This window comes from Thamnophis sirtalis, unplaced genomic scaffold (assembly GCF_051295495.1).
Source record: "Thamnophis sirtalis isolate CommonGarterSnake01/CBP01778 unplaced genomic scaffold, rThaSir2_p1.2 scaffold_8, whole genome shotgun sequence".
Lineage (NCBI taxonomy): Eukaryota > Metazoa > Chordata > Lepidosauria > Squamata > Natricidae > Thamnophis > Thamnophis sirtalis.
The window spans coordinates 6,644,467-6,665,039 of record NW_028261388.1 but is presented as its reverse complement, the minus strand read 5'-3'; the positions used below and the strand labels follow the sequence as shown (position 1 = coordinate 6,665,039).

The 20,573-nt window shown below is 44.4% G+C and overlaps 1 protein-coding gene across 2 annotated transcripts in view; it reads left to right on the top strand.

Annotated features, from left to right (window-relative positions):
* Nucleotides 1-20,573, top strand: part of RAB30 (RAB30, member RAS oncogene family) — a 40,878-nt gene that overhangs the window by 10,211 nt on the left and 10,094 nt on the right. For both annotated transcript variants that reach the window (XM_087721022.1, XM_087721023.1), the window contains exon 2: nt 18,421-18,521. In XM_087721022.1, coding sequence (XP_087577148.1) covers nt 18,429-18,521 — 93 coding nt within the window. In that variant the 5' untranslated portion in view covers nt 18,421-18,428. The remainder of the gene's footprint in view (nt 1-18,420; nt 18,522-20,573) is intronic.

Here is a 20,573-nt window from a genome sequence, read left to right as displayed (position 1 = left end):
CAGATGCTTGGCAACTGGTTCATACTTACGACGGTTGTTGTGTCCCAGGGTCACGCGATCCCTTTTTGCCACCTTTCGACAAGCAAAATCAACGGGGAAGCCAGATTCACTTTACAACCGGGTGTCTAACTTATCAATTGCAGTGATTCTCTTAACAACGGTGGCTGAGAAGGGTCGTAAAACGGGGCAAAAGTCACTTCACAACTGCCTCGCTTGCCAGCAGAAATTTTGGCCTCAGTTGTGATCATTTGGGGATCTACCTGTATAAGATCTCCTACTTGAACAGCGGGTTGGACTAGAGGACCTCCGAGGCCCCTTCCAACTCTGTTATTGTGCAGAATCTACAGCTGGGTTTCAAGCTTGTTTATTTCAGGGGCAGAGTGGAAACGTCGAGCTTTAGGTAACGTCTATTCCAGCACAAATCAGCATGAGTTCCTGCAATTAGGGGGTTGGCATCGCTTCAGGAACCGTCTGTGGTTTAAGAAACTGTCTGTAGAGCATTTCATGATGAGGATGGTGATAGTTAGCCTGAACAATGGGCAGCTGCAAGACAGTGGTTATTCAGGCATGTGAATCTGGCTCTGCCCCCTTGTGAGAACCCGGCTGGGAAAGTGGCAACAGCAACACCACTTATATACCACTTATAGTGCTTTATAGCCCCCTCTAAGTGGTTTACAATGTTAGCCTATTGCCCCCCAACAATCTGGGTCCTTGTTTTACCGACCCCAGAAAGATGGAAGGCTGCGTCAACCTTGAGCTGGTTAGAATTGAACCCCTGGCAGTTGGCAGAGTTAGCCTGAAATGCTGCACCCTAACCACTGCACTACCATGGTTCCTTCCTTCCCTACTCCCTCTCTCCCGCCCTTTGCAATAGCAATAGGCTTATATACCACTTCATGATGCTTTACAGACCTCTCTAAGCAGTTTGCAGAGTCAGCCTCTTGTCCCCCAACAATCTGGCTCCTCCTTTTACCGACCTCGGAAGGATGGAAGGCTGAGTCAACCTTGAGCCGGTCAGGATTGAACCCTTGGCAGTGGGCTGAGTTAGCCTGCAATACTGCATTTTAACCACTGCACCGTCACGGCGCCTTCCTTCCTTCCTTCCTTCCTTCCTTCCTTCCATCCATCCATCCATCCATCCATCCATCCATCCATCCATCCATCCATCCATCATTCCTTCCATCCATCATTCCTTCCATCCATCATTCCTTCCATCCTTCCTTTCATCCTTCCTTCCTTCCTTCCTTCCTTCCATCCATCCATCCATCCATCCTTCCATCCATCCTTCCTTCCATCCTTCCTTCTTCCTTCCTTTCATCCTTCCTTTCATCCTTCCTTCCTTCCATCCTTCCTTCCTTCCATCTATCCTTCCATCTATCCTTCCATCTATCCTTCCTTCCTTCCTTCCTTCCTTCCTTCCTTCCTTCCTTCCTTCCTTCCTTCCTTCCTTCCTTCCTTCCAACAATTTGGGTCCTCGTTTTACTAACCTCAAAAGGATGGAATACGTGAGTCAACCTTGAGCCAGTCAGGATCGAACTGCTGGCAGTGGGCAGAATTAGCTTGCAATGCTGCCTTGTAACCAGGGCACTGTCACAGTAGCAAACGGCCATCGCCCAATTCTAGGAGGCTGCAAACGTTGTAAATGCAAGCTAGCTTCCTACACTTCCACTTCCAGAATGGCTGGCCTGAGGAATTCTGGGAGTTGAAGTCCCTAAAGGCGGCGGCGGCGGGGGGGGCATAGTTTTTCAGCCCTGCTTTTGCAGTCTCTGCCTTCGGGTTTGATTGCAGTTGGGAGCAGCTAGGAAAGAAAAGTCTCTCTCTCTCTTTCCGCTTTTCCCTTTTCGTGAAGATGTGGCTTCCGCGTTCTTATCCCCTAGTCCAAAAGATTTCGCTCTAATTTATGCAGATTGAAAAGCAGCGCATGGAAATTTCCAGTTGTAAATCACTGCACCGTTTAGTTCTTTAGAATAGCTCAGTAAGAATTGGGAGCCGTTTGAAGGAAAGGGGGGGAGGGGGCAAATTGTCCAGATAAAACACAGACAGACAGACAGACAGACACACATACACACACACATACAGAGCACACACTTCTCCCTCTCCCCCTCTCATGACACAATCTGTTCCATTTCGACCCTGGGAAAATGCCCAGTTGGCTCAGGACAGGCAGTGCTGTTCTCGAGACAAATCTTTTAAAAGTTTGGTGTGTTTGTGTTTTTTTGTTTTTAAAAAAAGGCTTTGGCGTCACAGTTTAGCTGCTGCAGAAAGCTTCATGTAGCACAACTTTGTGGAATGCATTTGGGGGTGGGGTGGGGTGGGGGAACCGGCTGGCTGCCCCCTTGAGTTGGATGCAGCGTTAAAGAGAGCAGAACAACCAAGTTTGCGACACACACACACACACACAAGCACACACAAAACTGAGTTATTGAGCAGAGAAAGAGTAGGAGAAAAGCTTATGTAACAGGGAGCCACTGAATGAGAACAGATGCCTCAAGATACCAAGACCCAATAGCACCATTGGAGTAGCAACTGTGCTTATATATTGCTTCACGGTGCTTTAAGGCCCTCTCTAGGCAGTTTACGGAGTCAGCCTCTTGCACACAACAATTTGGGTCCTCACTGTACCCACCTCGGAAGGATGGAAGGCTGAGTCAACCCTCAGCCAGTCAGGATCGAACTCTTGGCAGTAGGCGGAGTTTGTCTGCAATATTCCATTCTAACGAGCGTGCCACCGTAGCTTCCTTCCTTCTGGCACCTAGACTTATATACAGCTTCACGGTGCTTTACAGCCGTCTCTAAGAGGCTTACAGAGTCAGTGTGTTACTCCCTGACAATCTGGGTCCTCATTTTACTGACCTCGGAAGGTCGGAAGGCTGAGTCAACCTTGATACGGTTAGGATCGAACTCCTGGCATTTGGCAGAGTTTGTCAGCAATTCTGTATTCTAACTAGTGCACCACCATGGTTTGTTTCCTTCCTTCCTTCCTTCCTTCCTTCCTTCCTTCCTTCCTTCCTTCCTTCCTTCCTTCCTTCCTTCCCTCCCTCCCTCCCTCCCTCCTTCCTTCCTTCCTTCCTTCTTGCACCTAGACATATATCTTTTTACAATGCTTTACAGCCTTCTCTAAGCGGTTTACAGAGTCAGTATTTTGCCCCCAACAATCTGGGTCTTCATTTTACCGACCTCGGAAGGATGGAAGACTGAGTCAACCGTGAGCCAGTCAGGATCGAATATCTCCCTTCCCCTCCCTTCCTCCTTCCCTTCTTCCCTCCCTCCCTTCCACATCTAGACTTACAGTGGCATCTCTAAGCAGTTTACAGAGTCAGCATTTTCCCCCCATCAATCTGGGTCCTCATTTTACCCTCCCTCCCTCCCTCCCTCTCTCTCTCCCTCCCTCCCTTCCTTCCACACCTAGACTTATAATCTGCGCTACAGTGGCCTCTCTAAGCAGTTTACAGAGTCAGCATTTTGCTCCCAACAATCTGGGTCCTCATTTTACCGACCTCGGAAGGACGGAAAGCTGAGTCAACCTTGAGACCGTCGGGATCGAACTGCTGACTGGCGGTGGGCAGAATTAGCCTCATATACTGCATTTCCACCACGGTAGCTGATGTGGAGCTCGCACGACGGTGGCCAATAAGATGGTAAAAAAGGGGGGAGAAGAACTTAACCAAGGTTTTGCTTAACGACAGAAATTTTGCGCTCAATTTTGATCGTAAGTCGAGGACTTCCTGTATTGTGTGCTAAAACTACGGCGTGTTTAATAGAATTCTGTGGAGAGCGAGAAATGGAGGGGGGGGGAATTACCCCAAAGACTTTTTGTCCTTAAGGAGGGATGTTTGCCTGTTGCCGAGTTTGCAGAGACAAGGAAATCATGCTCTGCATCTTGATGAAAGGGCCGGAGTCTCCTCTCTCTCTCTCTTTTTATTTTATTTTGAAGCCAAAGGCATAGCAGGACCGGAGGCATTGAGCACAGGGAGCTCCCAGCCTCACATTTGTGGCGGTCCTGTTTCTGCTTCCGAGCCTATCCCAACTTTTCAGGGCTCTTAATGAGTAGCATAGCATAGCATAGCATTTAAATATGAGCCAGCTGTGTGCAGCAGCTGCCAAAAAACCCAACACAGTTCTAGGCTGCATCAACAGAGGGATAGAATCAAGATCACGTCAAGTGTTAATACCACTTTATAAGGCCTTGGTAAGGCCACACTTGGAATATGGCATCCAGTTTTGGTTGCCGCATTCCAAGAAAACAATGTAGAAAAGATCGATGAGACTCTAGAAAGAGTGCAGAGAAGAGCAACAAAGAGGATTAGGGGACTGGAGACTAAAACCTATGAAGAACAGTTGCGGGAACTGGGGATGTCTAGTTTAATGAAAAGAAGGACTAGGGATGACATGATAGCAGTCTTCCAATCTCTGAGGGGTTGCCACAAAGAAGAGGGAGTCAAGCTATTCTCCAAGGCACCTGAGGGTAGGACAAGAAGCAATGGGTGGAAACTAATCAAGGAGAGAAGCAACTTAGAACTGAGGAGAAATATCCTGACAGTGAGAACAATTAATCAATGGAACAGAATTTGCCTCCAGAAGTTGTGAATGCCTCAACACTACAAGTCTTTAAGAAGATGTTGGATAGCCATTTGTCTGAAACGGTATGGGGTTTCCTGCCTAGGCAGGGGGCTGGACTAGAAGACCTCCAAGGTCCCTTCCAACTCTGCTATTGTATTATTGCATAGCACAGCATAGAATAACAGAGTTGGAAAGGGACCTTGGAGGTCTTCTAGTCCAACCCCCTGCTCAGGCAGGAGACCCTATAACATTCCAGACAAATGGTGGTCCAGTCTCTTCTTTAAAACCTCCAGTGTCACAACTTCTGGAGGCGAGTTGTTCCACTGGTTAATTGTTCTCACTCTCAGGAAATTTCTCCTTAGTTCTATGTTGCCTCTCTCCTCTTTCTTGTCTCCTCCATATTTTTATTTATTTATTTCAAAGCAGGGAATGAAATAACAGGGGTTTTTTTTGTTAAAAAAATATCCAGCTTGGTTTGCAACCTTATTTGACTTCCTGGACACACAGTTATTTCTTTGCAGGCGTGTGCAAACTGCCATTGGAGTAGCAATAATCATTTATTAAAAAGGTTTATCATGCTATCAGCTGTTGGAAAGTAAACAACCTTTATCTCTACTCGTCCTTGGACAACCTTGAGCGGTGAGCAAAAATATGCTTTGATTTCCCCTGCTTTGCCAACATTGGAACTGCGAGGAGAGAGAGCACATCATAAAATAGAGATATTGGGTGGCATTTGTTGACAGTACAGATACGTGTGTTTCCCCGAAAATAAGACAGGGATTTATTTTCTTTTGACCCCTGAAATAAGTGCTTGGCCTTATTTTCGGGGAGGTCTTATTATTTTTGAGGTGCAGGAGGTGTTGAGCGTGGTCACCTCATGGCTGCTGCTGTGTTGCAATATTTTCATGGAGGGCTTATTTTGAAGGGAGGGCTTATTTTAGTGCATGCTCTCAAAAGCCCGATGTGGGGGGGAAGGGAGGTGGGGTGTTGGGGAGGGGAGGGGGGATATATAGTATGTGTTAGATTTTATAGTAACGCGATTGCACTTGTATACTGTTGCTCTTTAATTTCACTGTAAAAATAGGACAAGCTGAATATATTAACAGATAGTAGAAATACACCGAAGGGAGGAGTAGAGGGATAGAAGAAAGAGGGGTAGAGAGGGTGGGAGAGAGGACTGGAGGGAGGGGGAGAAGGAAGGGAGGGAGTGTACTGGGAGAGAGGAGTGGTAGAGGGGGAGAGGAAGTAGGGTAGAGGGGAATGATGGAGGGAAGAAGGGAAGTTGGAGGGGGGCAAAAGAAAGGGTGTATGGAGGGTCGAAGAGGTACATTGGGTTTCTATTTTGGGGGGTATTGTCGACAAGAGGAATGGCTGTGTTTATTGTTTAATGTTATATGGCCCCGGTTATGCACAGTGTATATGTAACTGTACGAAATGAAAATGGAAAAAGTAAAAACACATTTACTGTAAAAAAAAAAAAAAAAGGCTGATGGGGCTTAATATCCAGGGAGGTCTTATTTTCAGGGAGATGGTATATTTTTCTTTTTCTTACAGTGTGCCAAAATTGTGCATGCCTACTGCGCATGCCAACACCAATTAAATCCCGCCCACCTGTGCATGCATGAGTAATCCCCCCTCCCCGCGCATGTGTGCATGACCCCTCCCTATGCTCCGGAGGCTTTTCTGAAGCCCGGGGAGGGCGAAAACAGCCTCCTCCGGCCCTCCAGAAGGGCGAAACACCAGCTGGCCGGTGCATGCATGCGCGCTGGAGCTGAAGGGTGGCGTGCCAGCAAATATGGCTTCATATTCCACCTGTGGCATGCGTGCCACAGGTTTGCCATCATGGTGGGGGTGATATCTTTTAATTTTGCTGACAGAGGGCACTGGGGTTTTCCTGTTATCCTTTTCCTGAGGTTTCGCCTATAAGGTTTCTTGGTGGTCTCCTTTCCGCTCCAAGATGGTTCAGATTCACCCAGGTGCGGCCTTTTCAATCTGCAGCAATTTATAAACATGGACACACACACACACACACACACACACACACACACACAAACACAGCTTTTTAATGCAGGCAGGCCTCAGCTGAACGGCCACAGCTGAGCCCAAAATCTCTGTTGCTAAGCAGGACGCTTGTTGAGTGAATTTTGCCCCATTTTGATGACCTTTCTTCCCACCCTCGTTAAGTGAATCACTGCAGTTATTAACGTCAGTTGCATGGTTGTGTTAAGTGAACCTGGCTTCCCGGTTGACTTTGCTCGTGACCTTGGGACACCGTGACCGTCGTAAATATGAGTCAGTTGCCATTTTGATCACGTGACTATGGAGATGCTGCGAGGATCGTAAGTGTGAAAAACAACTCACTTTTTTCAGTGCCATTGTAATTATGGTCATTAATTTTGGGGTTGTTGTTGTTTAATGATCCCCTAATTCATTGTGGGGTGGAATCGGGGCAGCTGAGTGGAGCTGAGTCTTTACTGGCCAGATGCCCTTCCCATCACCAATGCAGAGTTCGCAGCAGATATATTCCCATTGTGCCCAGAGAGAGAAATATCTGCCTCTACCTAGGATCGAACTCATAGCTTCCTGATTGTGAGGCCAGAGCTCCACCGCTAAGGCCACTGCACTACTTCTAACTATGGTCATTAAATGGATGGTTGTAAGTCAAGGACTACCTACCGGTGAATTGCTCAGGTTGTGAAATGCCAATGTCTTCCACCAGGGGGTGATGTTCCCTAGGAAAGATGATAAGGAAAGTATTACATAACCCAAAAGTTTCAGATTGGCCCAGGGTTTGTATAAAACAGTGGTAGTCAACCTGGTCCCTACCGCCCACTAGTGGGCGTTCCAGCTTTCATGGTGGGCGGTACGGGTTTTGTCCGATATTGAAGCACTTTCCTTTTTAAAATTTAATTGACTTCCCTACTTTATAAATCACCATTACTGTGGAACCGGTGGGCGGTTAGAAAATTTTACTACTAACAGAGATAGAAAAGTGGGCGGTAGGTATAAAAACTTTGACTATCCTTGGTATAAAAGAACAAGGAGGTTCCTCCGTGCAACATAATTGTCATTAAATCCAAGTTTGCAACTTGGTTTATGCCCAGGCAAACTACACTGAGTTGGTGCCAGTGGTAGTTTCGCCCACGCTTAGTGATGGTTTGTTGTATCCATAACCTATTGAATGTGTTTGTATTCATTTATTACAACATTCATATTTCAGGAGATAATAATAATCGAAAAAGTAATTGATAGGAGGACAAAAATGCAAAATCTTCCCTCTCCCTGCATTTCTTTTCCTCCCTCCCTCTCTCCTCCCTTCCTTCCTGCCTACCCTCCCTCCCTCTTTCCTTCCTGCCTGCCTGCCTGCCTTCCCTCTCCTCCTTCCTTTCCTTCTCTCCCTCCTTTGCTCTCCTTCCTTCCTTCCCCCTCCTTCCTTCCTTCCCTCCCTCTTTCTCTCCCTCTTTCCCTCTCTTCCTTCTCTCCCTCCCTCCCTCTCCTCCTTCCTTTCTTCCCTCCTTCTCCCTCCTTCCCTCTCCTCCTTCCTTCCTTTCTTTCCTCCCTCTCCCTCCTTCCCTCTCTCCCTCTCCTCCTTCCTGCCTACCCTCCGTCCCTCTTTCCTTCCTGCCAGCCTGCCTGCCTTCCCTCTCCTCCTTCCTTTCCTTCTCTCCCTCCTTTCCTCTCCTTCCTTCCTTCCTTCCCTCCCTCTTTCTCTCCCTCTTTCCCTCTCTTCCTTCCTTCCCTCCCTCTCCTCCTTCCTTTCTTCCCTCCTCCCTCCTTCTCTCTCCTCCTTCCTTCCTTTCTTCCCTCCTTCTCCCTCCTTCCCTCTCCTCCTTCCTTTCTTCCCTCCCTCTCCCTCCTTCCCTCTCTCCCTTTCCTCTTCCTGCCTGCCTGCTTTCCCTCCCTCCCTCCATCTCACCCCTCCTTCTCTCCTTCCTTCCCTCTCTCCTTCTCCTCCTTCCTTCTTGCCTGCCTTTCCTCCATCCCACCCTGTTTCTTTCCTTCCTTCCCTTTTCTCTTCCTCCCTCCCTCCCTCGCTTCCTTCCTTTCCAGAACTTAAAAGTTGCTGATATTGAGAAACCCCTAAAACCAGGGAAAGGGTTTTGATCGCAGAGTTGCAATCGTCAGCCAGTATAACCACCATTACCAATCTGCAAATCTCACAGCACCCCATCACACTCCTGCTCAGCCTTTCCACCTGCGTTAAGAAAAAAAAATCTTTCCTATAAACCTCCGTTTTGCCTTTAAAAAACCCAAAGAAAATCTCAGTGGCCAAACCTTATTTTTTTTTCTCATTAAGCCTCCATTTCAAAATCAATTCCTAAAAGTGCCCTCTAATTAACTGGTCTCCCGAAATGGATTTTGGATTTTAGGCCAGTTTAAAACTCAAAAGGCAGAAAAGACGACAGGGGATATTTCTCCTTGTGCGAGAATAAAACGAAACCCAATGTGTTTTTCTACCTTGGAGCTCCGCCCTTCTGCTTTCTTTGCAAACATAAACAGATTTTATTAAAGCAACAAATCAAAAGCAGCGTTTAATCAGGTAAGGTATCTTTAAGCAGGCAACAGCTCCAGAAATTACCCCAATAAATATTGCAAACATTTTGGAGCAGGGGTGAAATGCTACAGGTTCGGGCTAGTGTGCTCGAACCAGTAGTTAAAAAAAAATTGCTAAAAAAACAACAACAAAAAAGTTCTGATGATCAGCTGCGCAACAATCAACTATACAACAATCAGTTGTGCCATGTGATCATAGGAACTTTAAGAAACATTTTTTTTTTTGCATTTTTTACTATCCGTTCGAGTGAATAGGTAGTAAAAAATGCTTTAAAAAGTAAAAAGGTTCCCACGATCCGGGTGGAACAGCTGATTGTCAGAACTTTTAAAAACTTTTAAAAAAACATTTAGCGCTTAATTTTTTTTTAAAAGTTCCGACAATCAGCTGTGCGATGCGATTGTGGGAAGTTTTTTTAAAAAAACTTTTTTTTTTGCATTTTTTTATTACCGGTTCGGGTGAATAGATAGTAAAAAAGGCTTAAAAAGAAAAAAAAAGTTATGACGATCACGCGGACAGCTGATTGTCAGAACTGTTAAAAACTTTTAAAAAAACTTTTTTTTTTGCATTTTTTTATTACCGGTTCGGGCGAATAGATAGTAAAAAATGCTTAAAAAGTAAAAAAAAAGTTCCGACGATCATGCGGACAGCTGATTGTCGGAACTTTTAAAAACTTTTTAAAAAACATTTTTTAAGCATTTTTTTTACTACCAGTTCGGGGGAATAGGTAGTAAAAAAATGCTAAAAAAAAGTTTAACAGTTCCGATGATCCGCTGTGCGACAATCGGCTGCGCTGTGTGATTTATATTCGCTAGAAAGCAGGAAATCCTGCTTCCTAGCGAATGTAAATCGCACGTCTCAGCTGTCCTCCCCCCCCCCGTTTTACTTTTCCTTTGCAGACTCAGAAAAGGCTTCTTAGCACCTGCAGTGCACATGCGTGCAAATGCCCATGTGTGCAAATGCGCATGTGTGCACGAAGCGAACCGGTAGCAAACGTCAGAGCATTTCACTCTTGTTTTTCATTCCCCTACAGAAGGTTTCAGAGGAAGAAAGGAAATAAGTCGATATAAAATGAGTGGATATAATCAAACAGTATTTTTTAAATTTTTATTTCATTTCTCTTTGCAGGATTTCAATCATATGACTCTGTGCTCTGTGCACATGAGCAAACAACTTTTTTTCCTAAGCCCAGTTAGACACAGCAGAGCAAACCAATGTTACCGTAGATCAGAGTTTCTCAGCCTTGGGCAATTTAAGCTGTGTGGACTTCAACTCCCAGAATTCCCCAGCCCAGCATGGCTGCTGTCAATAATAGATAGATACCTCCCCACCTCAATCTTTATCTATGCGATTGCAGAAGGACAATGTCAGGGGCCACCTCGTGCTCGCTTGTGCTTCGCTGAGATGCAATAATGGTCTGCCATGAACTAGGGAGAAAGGGGGATGAAGGGGGGGGCATACTTGGGAAAGCGAAAATAGTGGCTGTGTCTTCTCCAAATGCTGCTTCAAGGTTGCCCAGCTGGAAGAAATTGGGAGAAGCAGACCAGAGCACATTGAACTGACTGTTAGGAAAACAGCTTTGCAGGGTTTTAACTGGTCACCGTATGGTGGGGAATCAAAGATAGGAAAGGAGCATAGGAATTTTGGCGGCTGAATCTCAGCTCTGATTATGCATTAATGTGATCTATCATCTATCTATCTATCTATCTATCTATCTATCTATCTATCTATCTATCTATCTATCTATCTATCGTCTATGTCTATCTATCTATCTATCTATCTATCTATCTATCATCTATCTGTCTATCTTGTCTATCATCTATCTATCTATCTATCTATCTATCTATCTATCTATCTATCTATCTATCTATCTATCTATCTATCTATCGTCTATATCTATCTATCTATCTATCTCTCTATCATCTATCTGTCTATCTTGTCTATCATCTATCTATCTATCTATCTATCTATCTATCTATCTATCTATCTATCGTCTATCATCTATCTGTCTATCTATCTATCTCTATCATCTATCTGTCTATCTTGTCTATCTATCATCTATCTATCTATCTATCGTCTATCATCTATCTGTCTATCTATCTATCCATCCATCCATCCATCTATGGTCTGTCTATCTATATCTATCTATCTATCTATCTATCTATCTATCTATCTATCTATCTATCTATCTATCTATCTATGTCTGTCTATCTATCTATCTATCTATCTATCTATCTATCTATCTATCTATCCATCCATCCATCCATCCATCTATGGTCTGTCTATCTATCTATCTATCTATCTATCTATCTATCTATCTATCTATCTATCTATCTCTGTCTGTCTGTCTGTCTGTCTATCTATCTATCTATCATCTATCTGTCTATCTTGTCTATCTATCATCTATCTATCTATCTATCTATCTATCTATCTATCTATCTATCTATCTATCTATCTATCTATCTATCTATCTATATCTATCGTCTATCATCTATCTGTCTATCTATCTATCTCTATCTATCTATCTATCTATCTATCTATCTATCTATCTATCTGTCTATCATCTATCTATCTATCTATCTATCTATCTATCTATCCATCCATCCATCCATCTATGGTCTATCTATCTATCTATCTATCTATCTCTATCTATCTATCTATCTATCTATCTATCTATCTATCTATCTATCTATCTATCTATCTATGTCTATCTATCTATCTATCTATCTATCTATCTATCTATCTATCTATCTATCTATCTATCTATCTATCTATCTATATCGTCTATCTATCATCTATCTATCTATCTATCTATCTATCTATCTATCTATCTATCTATCTATCTATGTTCTATCTATCATCTATCTATCTATCTATCTATCTATCTATCTATCTATCTATCTATCTATCTATCTATCTATCTATCTATGGTCTATCTATCATCTATCTATCTATCTATCTATCTATCTGTCTATCATCTATCTATCTATCTATCTATCTATCTATCTATCTATCTATCTATCTATCTATCTATCTATGGTCTATCTATCATCTATCTATCTATCTATCTATCTATCTATCTATCTATCTATCTATCTATCTATCTATCTATCTATCTATCTATCTATCTAATCATCTACACAATGCAACCCAACACACAGTGTTGGAACAGAAGTGAAGGCAAAAGAGAAAATTCCTTGCAAGAAAATGTGCCCTTTTGCTTGAAAAGACTGGCATAGAAGAGGGAAGGCAAGAAGGATAATGCATTGAGGGAAGGAAGAAAGGAAGGAAGGATGATGAGATAACGGAAGGGAAAGGAAAGGAAAACGTATGGAGGAGGAGGAAGGATAATTAGATAAAGGATGAGCAAGGGCAGGGAAAGAAAATTGTATTGAGTGGGAGTGAGAGGAAGGAAGGAAGGAAGGAAGGAAGGAAGGAAGGAAGGAAGGAAGGAAGGAAGGAAGGAAATGTTGGATGGTCAGAACCCACAAACTGATTCTCCTTGTGCCAAATGTCTTAACTGTGGTTTACCCTAAGCCTGGCACCATGCCCCATTGCAAACCAGCCTTCTGTTTCATCTACTCCACACAATTCTCGTGATGGGAAGATGCCAGGACCCTGCTACTCCAACCTCTCCCTCTCCTCTCCCTCCTCCCCTCTCTCAAAAAAAGCTAGGATAATGTACACTAATTCAAAATCAAAATGAGCTGCTCAATTTGCAAACTGGAAAGCTGTAGTCCACAGGGGTCATTCTGGGCGTTGAAGCCCCCGTGTTTTCAAGCTGCCACAGTTGAGCCAAGCACCAGCCTAGGCAATGCCTGCGGAATCTTCCTTAACTAGTAAAGAAACGGTTTTGAGAAAGGGCTGTATACGAATCCTGCTGAGGCGGAGGGATTCTCTGTCTGGATGATGCCGAAGGAGCTTGTAGGGTGAGATCATTATTTATGTCCCTCTATCATCTGATGAGTAGCTTTTAAGTAGCTTTTCTTCCGACAAGCAGTTGGAGATAAACACTAAAAGGAATGCATTACTGATAGCAAAGTATTCTGCTGCACAATAGCATGCCTTCGATGCAGAATTTGGAATGGGATAGGATAGGAGGATTATAGGAGTGGAATAGAAGTAGAATAGAGTAGGATGGAATAGGAATAGAATGGGATAGGATCATGGGTGAGATTCAGCAGGTTCGGGAGAATCGGTAGCGGAAATTTTGAGTAGTTTGGAGAACTGGCAAATACCACTTCTGGCTGGCCCCAGAGTGGGGTGGGAATTAAGAATTTGCAACGCCCTTTCCCCCAGGAGTGGGGAGGGAATGGGGATTTTGCAGGATCCTTCCCCTCCACACCCACCGAGCCACGCCCATAGAACCGGTAGTAAAAACTTTTTTGAATTTCACCACTGGATAGGATAAGATAGAATGGAATGGGATAGGGTAGGGTAGAGAATAGAATAGAAATAGAATAGAATAATTTAGAATTAGAATTAGCAGTAGAATTAGAATAGGAGTGGGATGGAATGGGATAGGGTAGAATTAGAATAGGGTAGGATGGAATGGGGTAGGGTTGAGTAGGGAATAGAATAGATTAGAATTAGAATTAGCAGTAGAATTAGAATAGGAGTGGGATGGGATGGGGTAGGGTAGAGAGTAGAATAAAAATAGAATAGAATAATTTAGAATTAGAATTAGAATAGGGTAGGATGGAATGGGATAGGGTAGAATTAGAATAGGGTAGGATGGAATGGGATACGGTAGGGTAGAGTAGAGAATAGAATAGAATAGATTAGAATTAGAATTAACAGTAGAATTAGAATAGGAGTGGGATAGGATGGGATGGGATAGACTGGACTAGAATAGAATAGAAATAGAATAGAATAATTTAGAATTAGAATTAGGAGAATTAGAATACAGTAGGATGGAATGGGATGGTAGAATTAGAATAGGGTAGGATGGAATGGGATAGGGTAAGTAGAGAATAGAATAGAGTAGATTAGAATTAGAATTAACAGTAGAATTAGAATAGGAATGGAATGGGATGGGATAGACTGGACTAGACTAGAATAGACTGGACTAGACTAGAATAGACTAGAATAGAATAGAATAACAGAGTTGGAAAGGACCTTGGAGGTCTTCTAATCCAACCCCCTGCCTGCTCAGGCAGGAAACCCTATACCATTTCAGACAAATTTAGATAAACAGTAAGCCAAATGAATGTATGTGGATGTGCTTCTATAAGTCCTTGACTTACAACTGTTTATTTAGTGACTATCCAAGGTTACTGAAAAAAGTGACTTATTGACCATTTTTCACAACTGAAAACATTTTCCCATGGTCACGCGATCAGAAATTCAGATGCTTGGCAACGGACTCATTGTTATGACGGTTGCAGTGTCCACGGGTCATGGGACCCCACTTTTTGCAGCCGTCTGACGAGCAAAGGCAATGGGGAAGCTGGATTCATTTAACAACTGTGTTACTAACTTACCAACTGCAGTGATCCACTTAACAACGGCGTCCAGAAAGGTCGAAAGATGGGGCAAAATTCACTCAACGGTCTCGCTTAGCAATAGAAATTGTGGTCCTAAACCCAGGACTACCTCTTGTACACACATTTGCTCCTATTCCAAAAGGAAAGAACAAGTTTCTGGTCCTTATGACCTCTGGAAGACTTATTGTGGGGGCAGGAGGAGGGGCGCTTCAATTCTCCTAGCCGAGTTTTGTACATTTCGACTACCTTGTTCTGGCATTCCAGATATATCTGCAGCAACCAGATAATCCGAGTAAATATTTACTATGTAGAGAGAACATTTCATGCCCTTGTCCCTTCCAGTACGTGTCTGGCTTTCTCTCCGTCTTCAGTTTCCCATAGATTAGCAAACAGCCATCTGAATTTTTTTCCTTCCTAATTTTTTTGCACGCACACATATACACGCACCCCCCCCCCCCAAAAAAAAACATGGATTTTCCCCCTCTGTGGCACGTTGGTCACACGGAAGTCCTTATCGGCCGAGAGAAAAAGGCTAGAAGGTCAGGTTCTCAAACATCTTGGGAATTTCAGCTCTTGCGAGATTTCAGTGCTTCCAGGATTTCTAAGCCAGAGGTGGTATTGGGCCGGTTCGGACTGGTTCATCCGAATCGTTTATGGAAATCGTGGGTGGGCTGTCTCTATGCCGTCCCTTTTAGGCACGTTTTTCATGACAAATCACGTGCGCAAAGCTGAGCGTGCGCGCTCACATTTCCAAACTGGTAGGGAAGGGTGGCTCAGTAGCTAAGACGCTGAGCTTGTCGATGAGAAAGGTCGGCAGCTTGGCGGCTCGAATCCCCAGCGCCGCATAATGGAGTGAGCTCCCGTGACTTGTCCCAGCTTCCGCAACCTAGCCGTTCGAAAGCACGTAAAAAATGCAAGTGGAAAAATAGGAACCACTTTTGGTGGGAAGGTAACAGCATTCCGTGTGCCTTCGGCATTTAGTCATGCCAGCCACATGGCCACGGAGACGTCTTAGGACAGCGCTGGCTCTTCGGCTTTGAAACGGAGATGAGCACTGCCCTCTAGAGTCGGGAACGACTAGCACATATGTTCGGGGGAACTTTTATCTTTTAGGGAAGGTAAGTTAATACCACCTTTGTTCTAAGCTATTATTTTTCTCCACTACTGGATGTGTAGAATAGCTGGCAGAACTGATTAGGATTTTATGAGTGTTGAAAATCTTTGGTGGGTCTCCAACCCATTGGAGAGAGCAGTGCGATGCTGGTGTTTGTTATAAGGAAAACCATAAAAAAACATGGAGAGTGGGATCTTCTATAACTCAAAAGTCCAGTTAATTTCTTGGAGTGATTTGTAATGGCCTTTTCCCAGTATATTTTTCTTGTCCTGCTGGTTTAACCCACAGCTATGTTTCCTGCTAAACTCTTATTTATTTTTTATTTAGTTATTTAGTTTGTCAAACATGTACAAGATAACAGATATACATATAAGCATGGACATGAGCTAAGGAAATGAGTACAATTATATGGGGAGAGTAGGACAGGGACGGTAGGCACGCTGATGCGCTCTTATGCACGCCCCCTTTACGGACCTCTTAGGAATGGGGTGAGGTCCACGGTAGACAGTTTGAGGTTGAAACTAGGTGGGGAGGGGGTTGAGGATGTAACAACAAAGTCAGGTAGAGCATTCCAGGCGTTGACCACTCTGTGGCTGAAGTCGTATTTTCTGCAATCGAGTTTGGAGCAATTTACCTTGAGTTTGTATCGATTGTTGCCCGTGAATATTGAGGTTGAAGCTGAAGTAGTCGTTGACAGATAGGATGTGGTGGCAGACAATTTAGTGTACTATGCTTAGGTCAGATCAGGTGGCATAGTTCCAGGTTGTCCAAGCCCAAAATTTCGAGCCTGGTGGCATAAGGGGTGGCGCAGTGGTTAGAGTGCAGCACTGCAGGCTACTTCAGCTGACTGCGGTTCTGCAGTTCGACTGTTCAAATCTCACCGGCTCAAGGTTGACTCAGCCGTCCATCCTTCCGAGGTGGGTGAAATGAGGACCCGGATTGTTGTTGGGGGCGATATGCTGACTCTGTAAACCGCTTAGAGAGGGCTGAAAGCCTTATGAAGCGGTATATAAGTCTAACTGCTATTGCTATTGTTGTGAGCAGAGGAGTGGAGGACTCTTCTCGTGAAACACCTCTGGAGCCGCTCAGTCATATTAATGTCCGATATACAGTGTGGATTCCAGGCAGACGAGCTGTATTCGAGAATGGGTCTGGCAAAGGTTTTTCATACCAACCACACCTGTTCTTGGATTTTTCAGACTGCCGAGGGGTGGACTTCGCTTTCCATCATCCCCAGCCAGTACTTTAACTACAGTTGTTCAGGCAGCAGCTTTTCTCGTGACTCAAGGCCTCACTGTCTTGGGTGAAACACCTGGGTGGAAGGTTGGGGCAGATGGAAATCCAATTCCTGTTTCGAGAGGGAACCTGAATGAAGGTTACTTTCAGGAAAGTTGAGATTTCTGAGACAGCTAGCATTAAATTGTTTCAACTTCTACCCTCAAAACGGCGCTATAGGGCACTGCACACCAGACACAAGGATGGTTTTTACCCCATGCCATCATTCTGCTAAAAAAACTACTGTCAGACTGTTTACTAAGATTATTAATATTATTCTTCTCATCTTTCCTATTACCTATTTCCTTTTCTACTTATGATTATAACTTTGTTGCTTGCATCTTTATGGTTTATATTGTTTAATTTAGCTTCCTAGTACGATTTATGTTGATTCTATCACTAAGTGTTGTCTCTTATGATTTATGATGCATTTTTATGATGACTATGATCATAGTTTATGGCTTTTATGTACATTGTTTGCCCGTGTATTATTGCGGTTGAAGAAATCGTTGACAGGTAGGACGTTGTAGATGACAATTTTGTGTACTACGCTTAGGTCAGACCATAAGCAGTGCAGATCCAGGTTGTCCTAGCCCAAAATTTGGAGCCCGGTAGTGTAAGGGATTCTATTATGAGTAGAGGAGTGGAGGACTCTTCTCGTGAAATACCTCTGGATCCGCTCGATCTTATTAATGTCCGATAAACAGTGTCGATTCCAGGCGGATGAGAATTCCTATGGCCCCTCCCATAGGAAACCAAAGAGAAGCGAAAGGGGAGGGGGCTTTTGCAGGAAACAATTCGTTCGTTCATTCATTCGTTTCAGGAGTGTGAAGATCTGTCCGTGAATCTTAGAGACTCTCTGCCCAGTCTTTCCTTGCACTGCTTGGAAAATATTTACATGGCAGCTCTCCAAGCCAGATAAGGTCTGTGACCGTAAATCCTCCCTCGAAAGACTTTGCTGGATGTGAAAGAGCAGAATTCACCGTCAATTAATAAAAGGTTTCTTTTTTCTCGGGACAAGGAGTTTGCTTCATGCTCTCGGGAATCCTCGGTCAGAACAGGATGCAAGGATGTAGCAACTGTGCCTTACCCCCCAAAAAAACTGCCGTAAAATAAGGTGCGACTCACTTAGTGGCCTCCTTTGCTTAACAAAGGAAATTCTGGTTCCAATTGCCGTCGTATGTTGAGGATTGGCAGTTCATTTCAATAAATATTGTGGTGTTGGAAGAAAGAGCCAATACGCAGGGACCTTTGTCCTGCACAGTTGAAGGAGCAAAGTCTGTTTTGTCATCAGAAAAGTCACTGGATCTGCCACCTAATCGTTTTGCTTCTAATCCTCTGCTAACGTTTTCTAGATTCTCCGATATATACTGTATCTCCTCCTGGATCGATTCATTTATCTCTCCTTTTTTCCCCCCCCTTTTTCCTTGCAGCTTGGTAAATGAGTATGGAAGATTATGACTTTCTCTTCAAGATAGTTTTAATCGGGAACGCTGGTGTGGGGAAGACCTGCTTAGTACGACGGTTTACACAGGTAAGAAGGGGTTAAATGGATATGGGAGCCTCCGTCGGTGTTTTTGCATAGCGGGGGAGAAAAGGGCTGGATATGATAGGATCTCTCCCCCCCCCCCCAATTCGCTCTAGAGCTCCGTATCCGATTTGAGCCATTTGCTTTGGATGGGAGATGATACATTTCATTTCATTATTTTACCTGATTTTGTTTTTATTTCATTTATTATTTTTGTTTTATTTCCTGTCCCTCCTTGCATGCTCAAATGCAAAAAGGGGAAAAGAAATACACAGGTACAGGATAGGTGGTACCTGGCTCAATAGTAGTAACTGTGAGGGGGATCTTGGAGTCCTAGTGGACAGTCATTGAAATAGGAGCCAGCCGTGGGCAGCAGCTGCCAATAAAGCCAACACAGTTCTAGGCTGCATCAACAGAGGGAGAGAATCAAGATCACGTGAAGGGTTAATGCCACTTTATAAGGCCTTGGGAAGGCCACACTTGAAATACGGCATTCAGTTTTGGTCACCATGATGTAAAAAAGATGTGGAGACTCTAGAAAGAGTGCAGAGAAGAGCCACAAAGATGATTAGGGGACTGGAGACTAAAACATATTAAGAACGGTTGCAGGAACTGGGTATGTCTAGTTTAATGAAAAGAAGGACTAGGGGAGACATGATAGCAGCCTTCCAATATCTCAGGGGTTGCCCCAAAGAAGAGGGAGTCAAACTGTTCTCCAAGGCACCTGAGAGTAGAACAAGAAGGAATGGGTGGAAACTAATCAAGGAGCGAAGCAACTTAGAACTGAGGAGAAATTTCCTGACAGTTAGAACAATTAATCAGTGGAACTGCTTGCCTCCAGAAGTTGTGAATGCCCCAACCCTGGAAGTCTTTAAGAAGATGTTGGATAGTCATTTGTCTGAAATGGCATAGGGTTTCCTGCCTAGGCAGGGGGTTGGACTAGAAGACCTCCAAGGTCTCTTCCAACTCTGTTATTGTGTTATTGTATTTATTCTTTTGTTTTTAGTTTGTTTGGCTAGCTCCCTGCCAACAAAATTGGAATCCGGAAAAGGGGGGGGGACTGCATGCAACTCCCCCTGCATGACCCCCATTTTCGGTCATGACGGCCTCCTGCAGCCCTCTGCTAGTGAAAATGGAGCCCCGTTTTCGCTGGCAGAGGGATGTAGGAAGCTGTGGTAAAGAGGGTGCCCTGATTGGGGGGGGGGGCTGGTGGCAGAGATATGGGCATACCGGTGCCTGCTGGGAATACCAGGTACCCTTCCGGTGCTCCGGAGGGCCCGCCCGCCTCCTTACCTGTATTTGAGCCAATCGGGGCTTACGCACACGGAGCGTACGGCGCCTGCGCGAAACTCCGCCGAGCACCTGGAGCGTTGCGGGCGGTAAATACGCATGCGCGCGTGCCATGTGGTGGAGGTTTGGCTCCATTGCAACGGGATCCGGAACCCATCACTGTCTCCTGTCTACCACATCAAAACAACACTTCAGTAGCAAGTAATCATTGTTTTATTTGTCGTGTGTCTGTAAGCCAGCCGCCACGCAAAGCAATATACATCCCAGCATCAATAATTAATTCAGTTGCTTGCTCAAATCCATTTGAAGTTCGCCGCTGAAATACAGAGGCTCCATTCCCCCCCCGGATGTCTCGTAATGTTGAAAGCGATCCTTAAAACCCGTACGGAAACAAACAACGAGGCATTTCTGCAGGGAGAATTAATACTTAAACCAGCTTCACACAGCCTCCTGCAGACAAAGTGGGCTTTAGGGCCTTTCAAAATGTTGATAGATCGGGCTCCAGGTATACAATAGTTCTGGGAAACTCCGGTGCCAACTGTCTGAAACGAGACGGGAGGAAAAAAGCTTTCGATTATGACCTGGCTATTTTAAGGCCAGTGTTAAAACTGAAGCTTGGCCCGGCCGAAGCCATCTTGGAGCTTCAGTGTTGGATCTGAGGGATGTGGAGGGCAGATTAAAGATTATCTGGGGTTTTGTAGCCAAAACAAAATACTTTCTCTTGGGAACCAAGGACATCCCTCACACCTGGCCCGAGGAAGGAGGAGT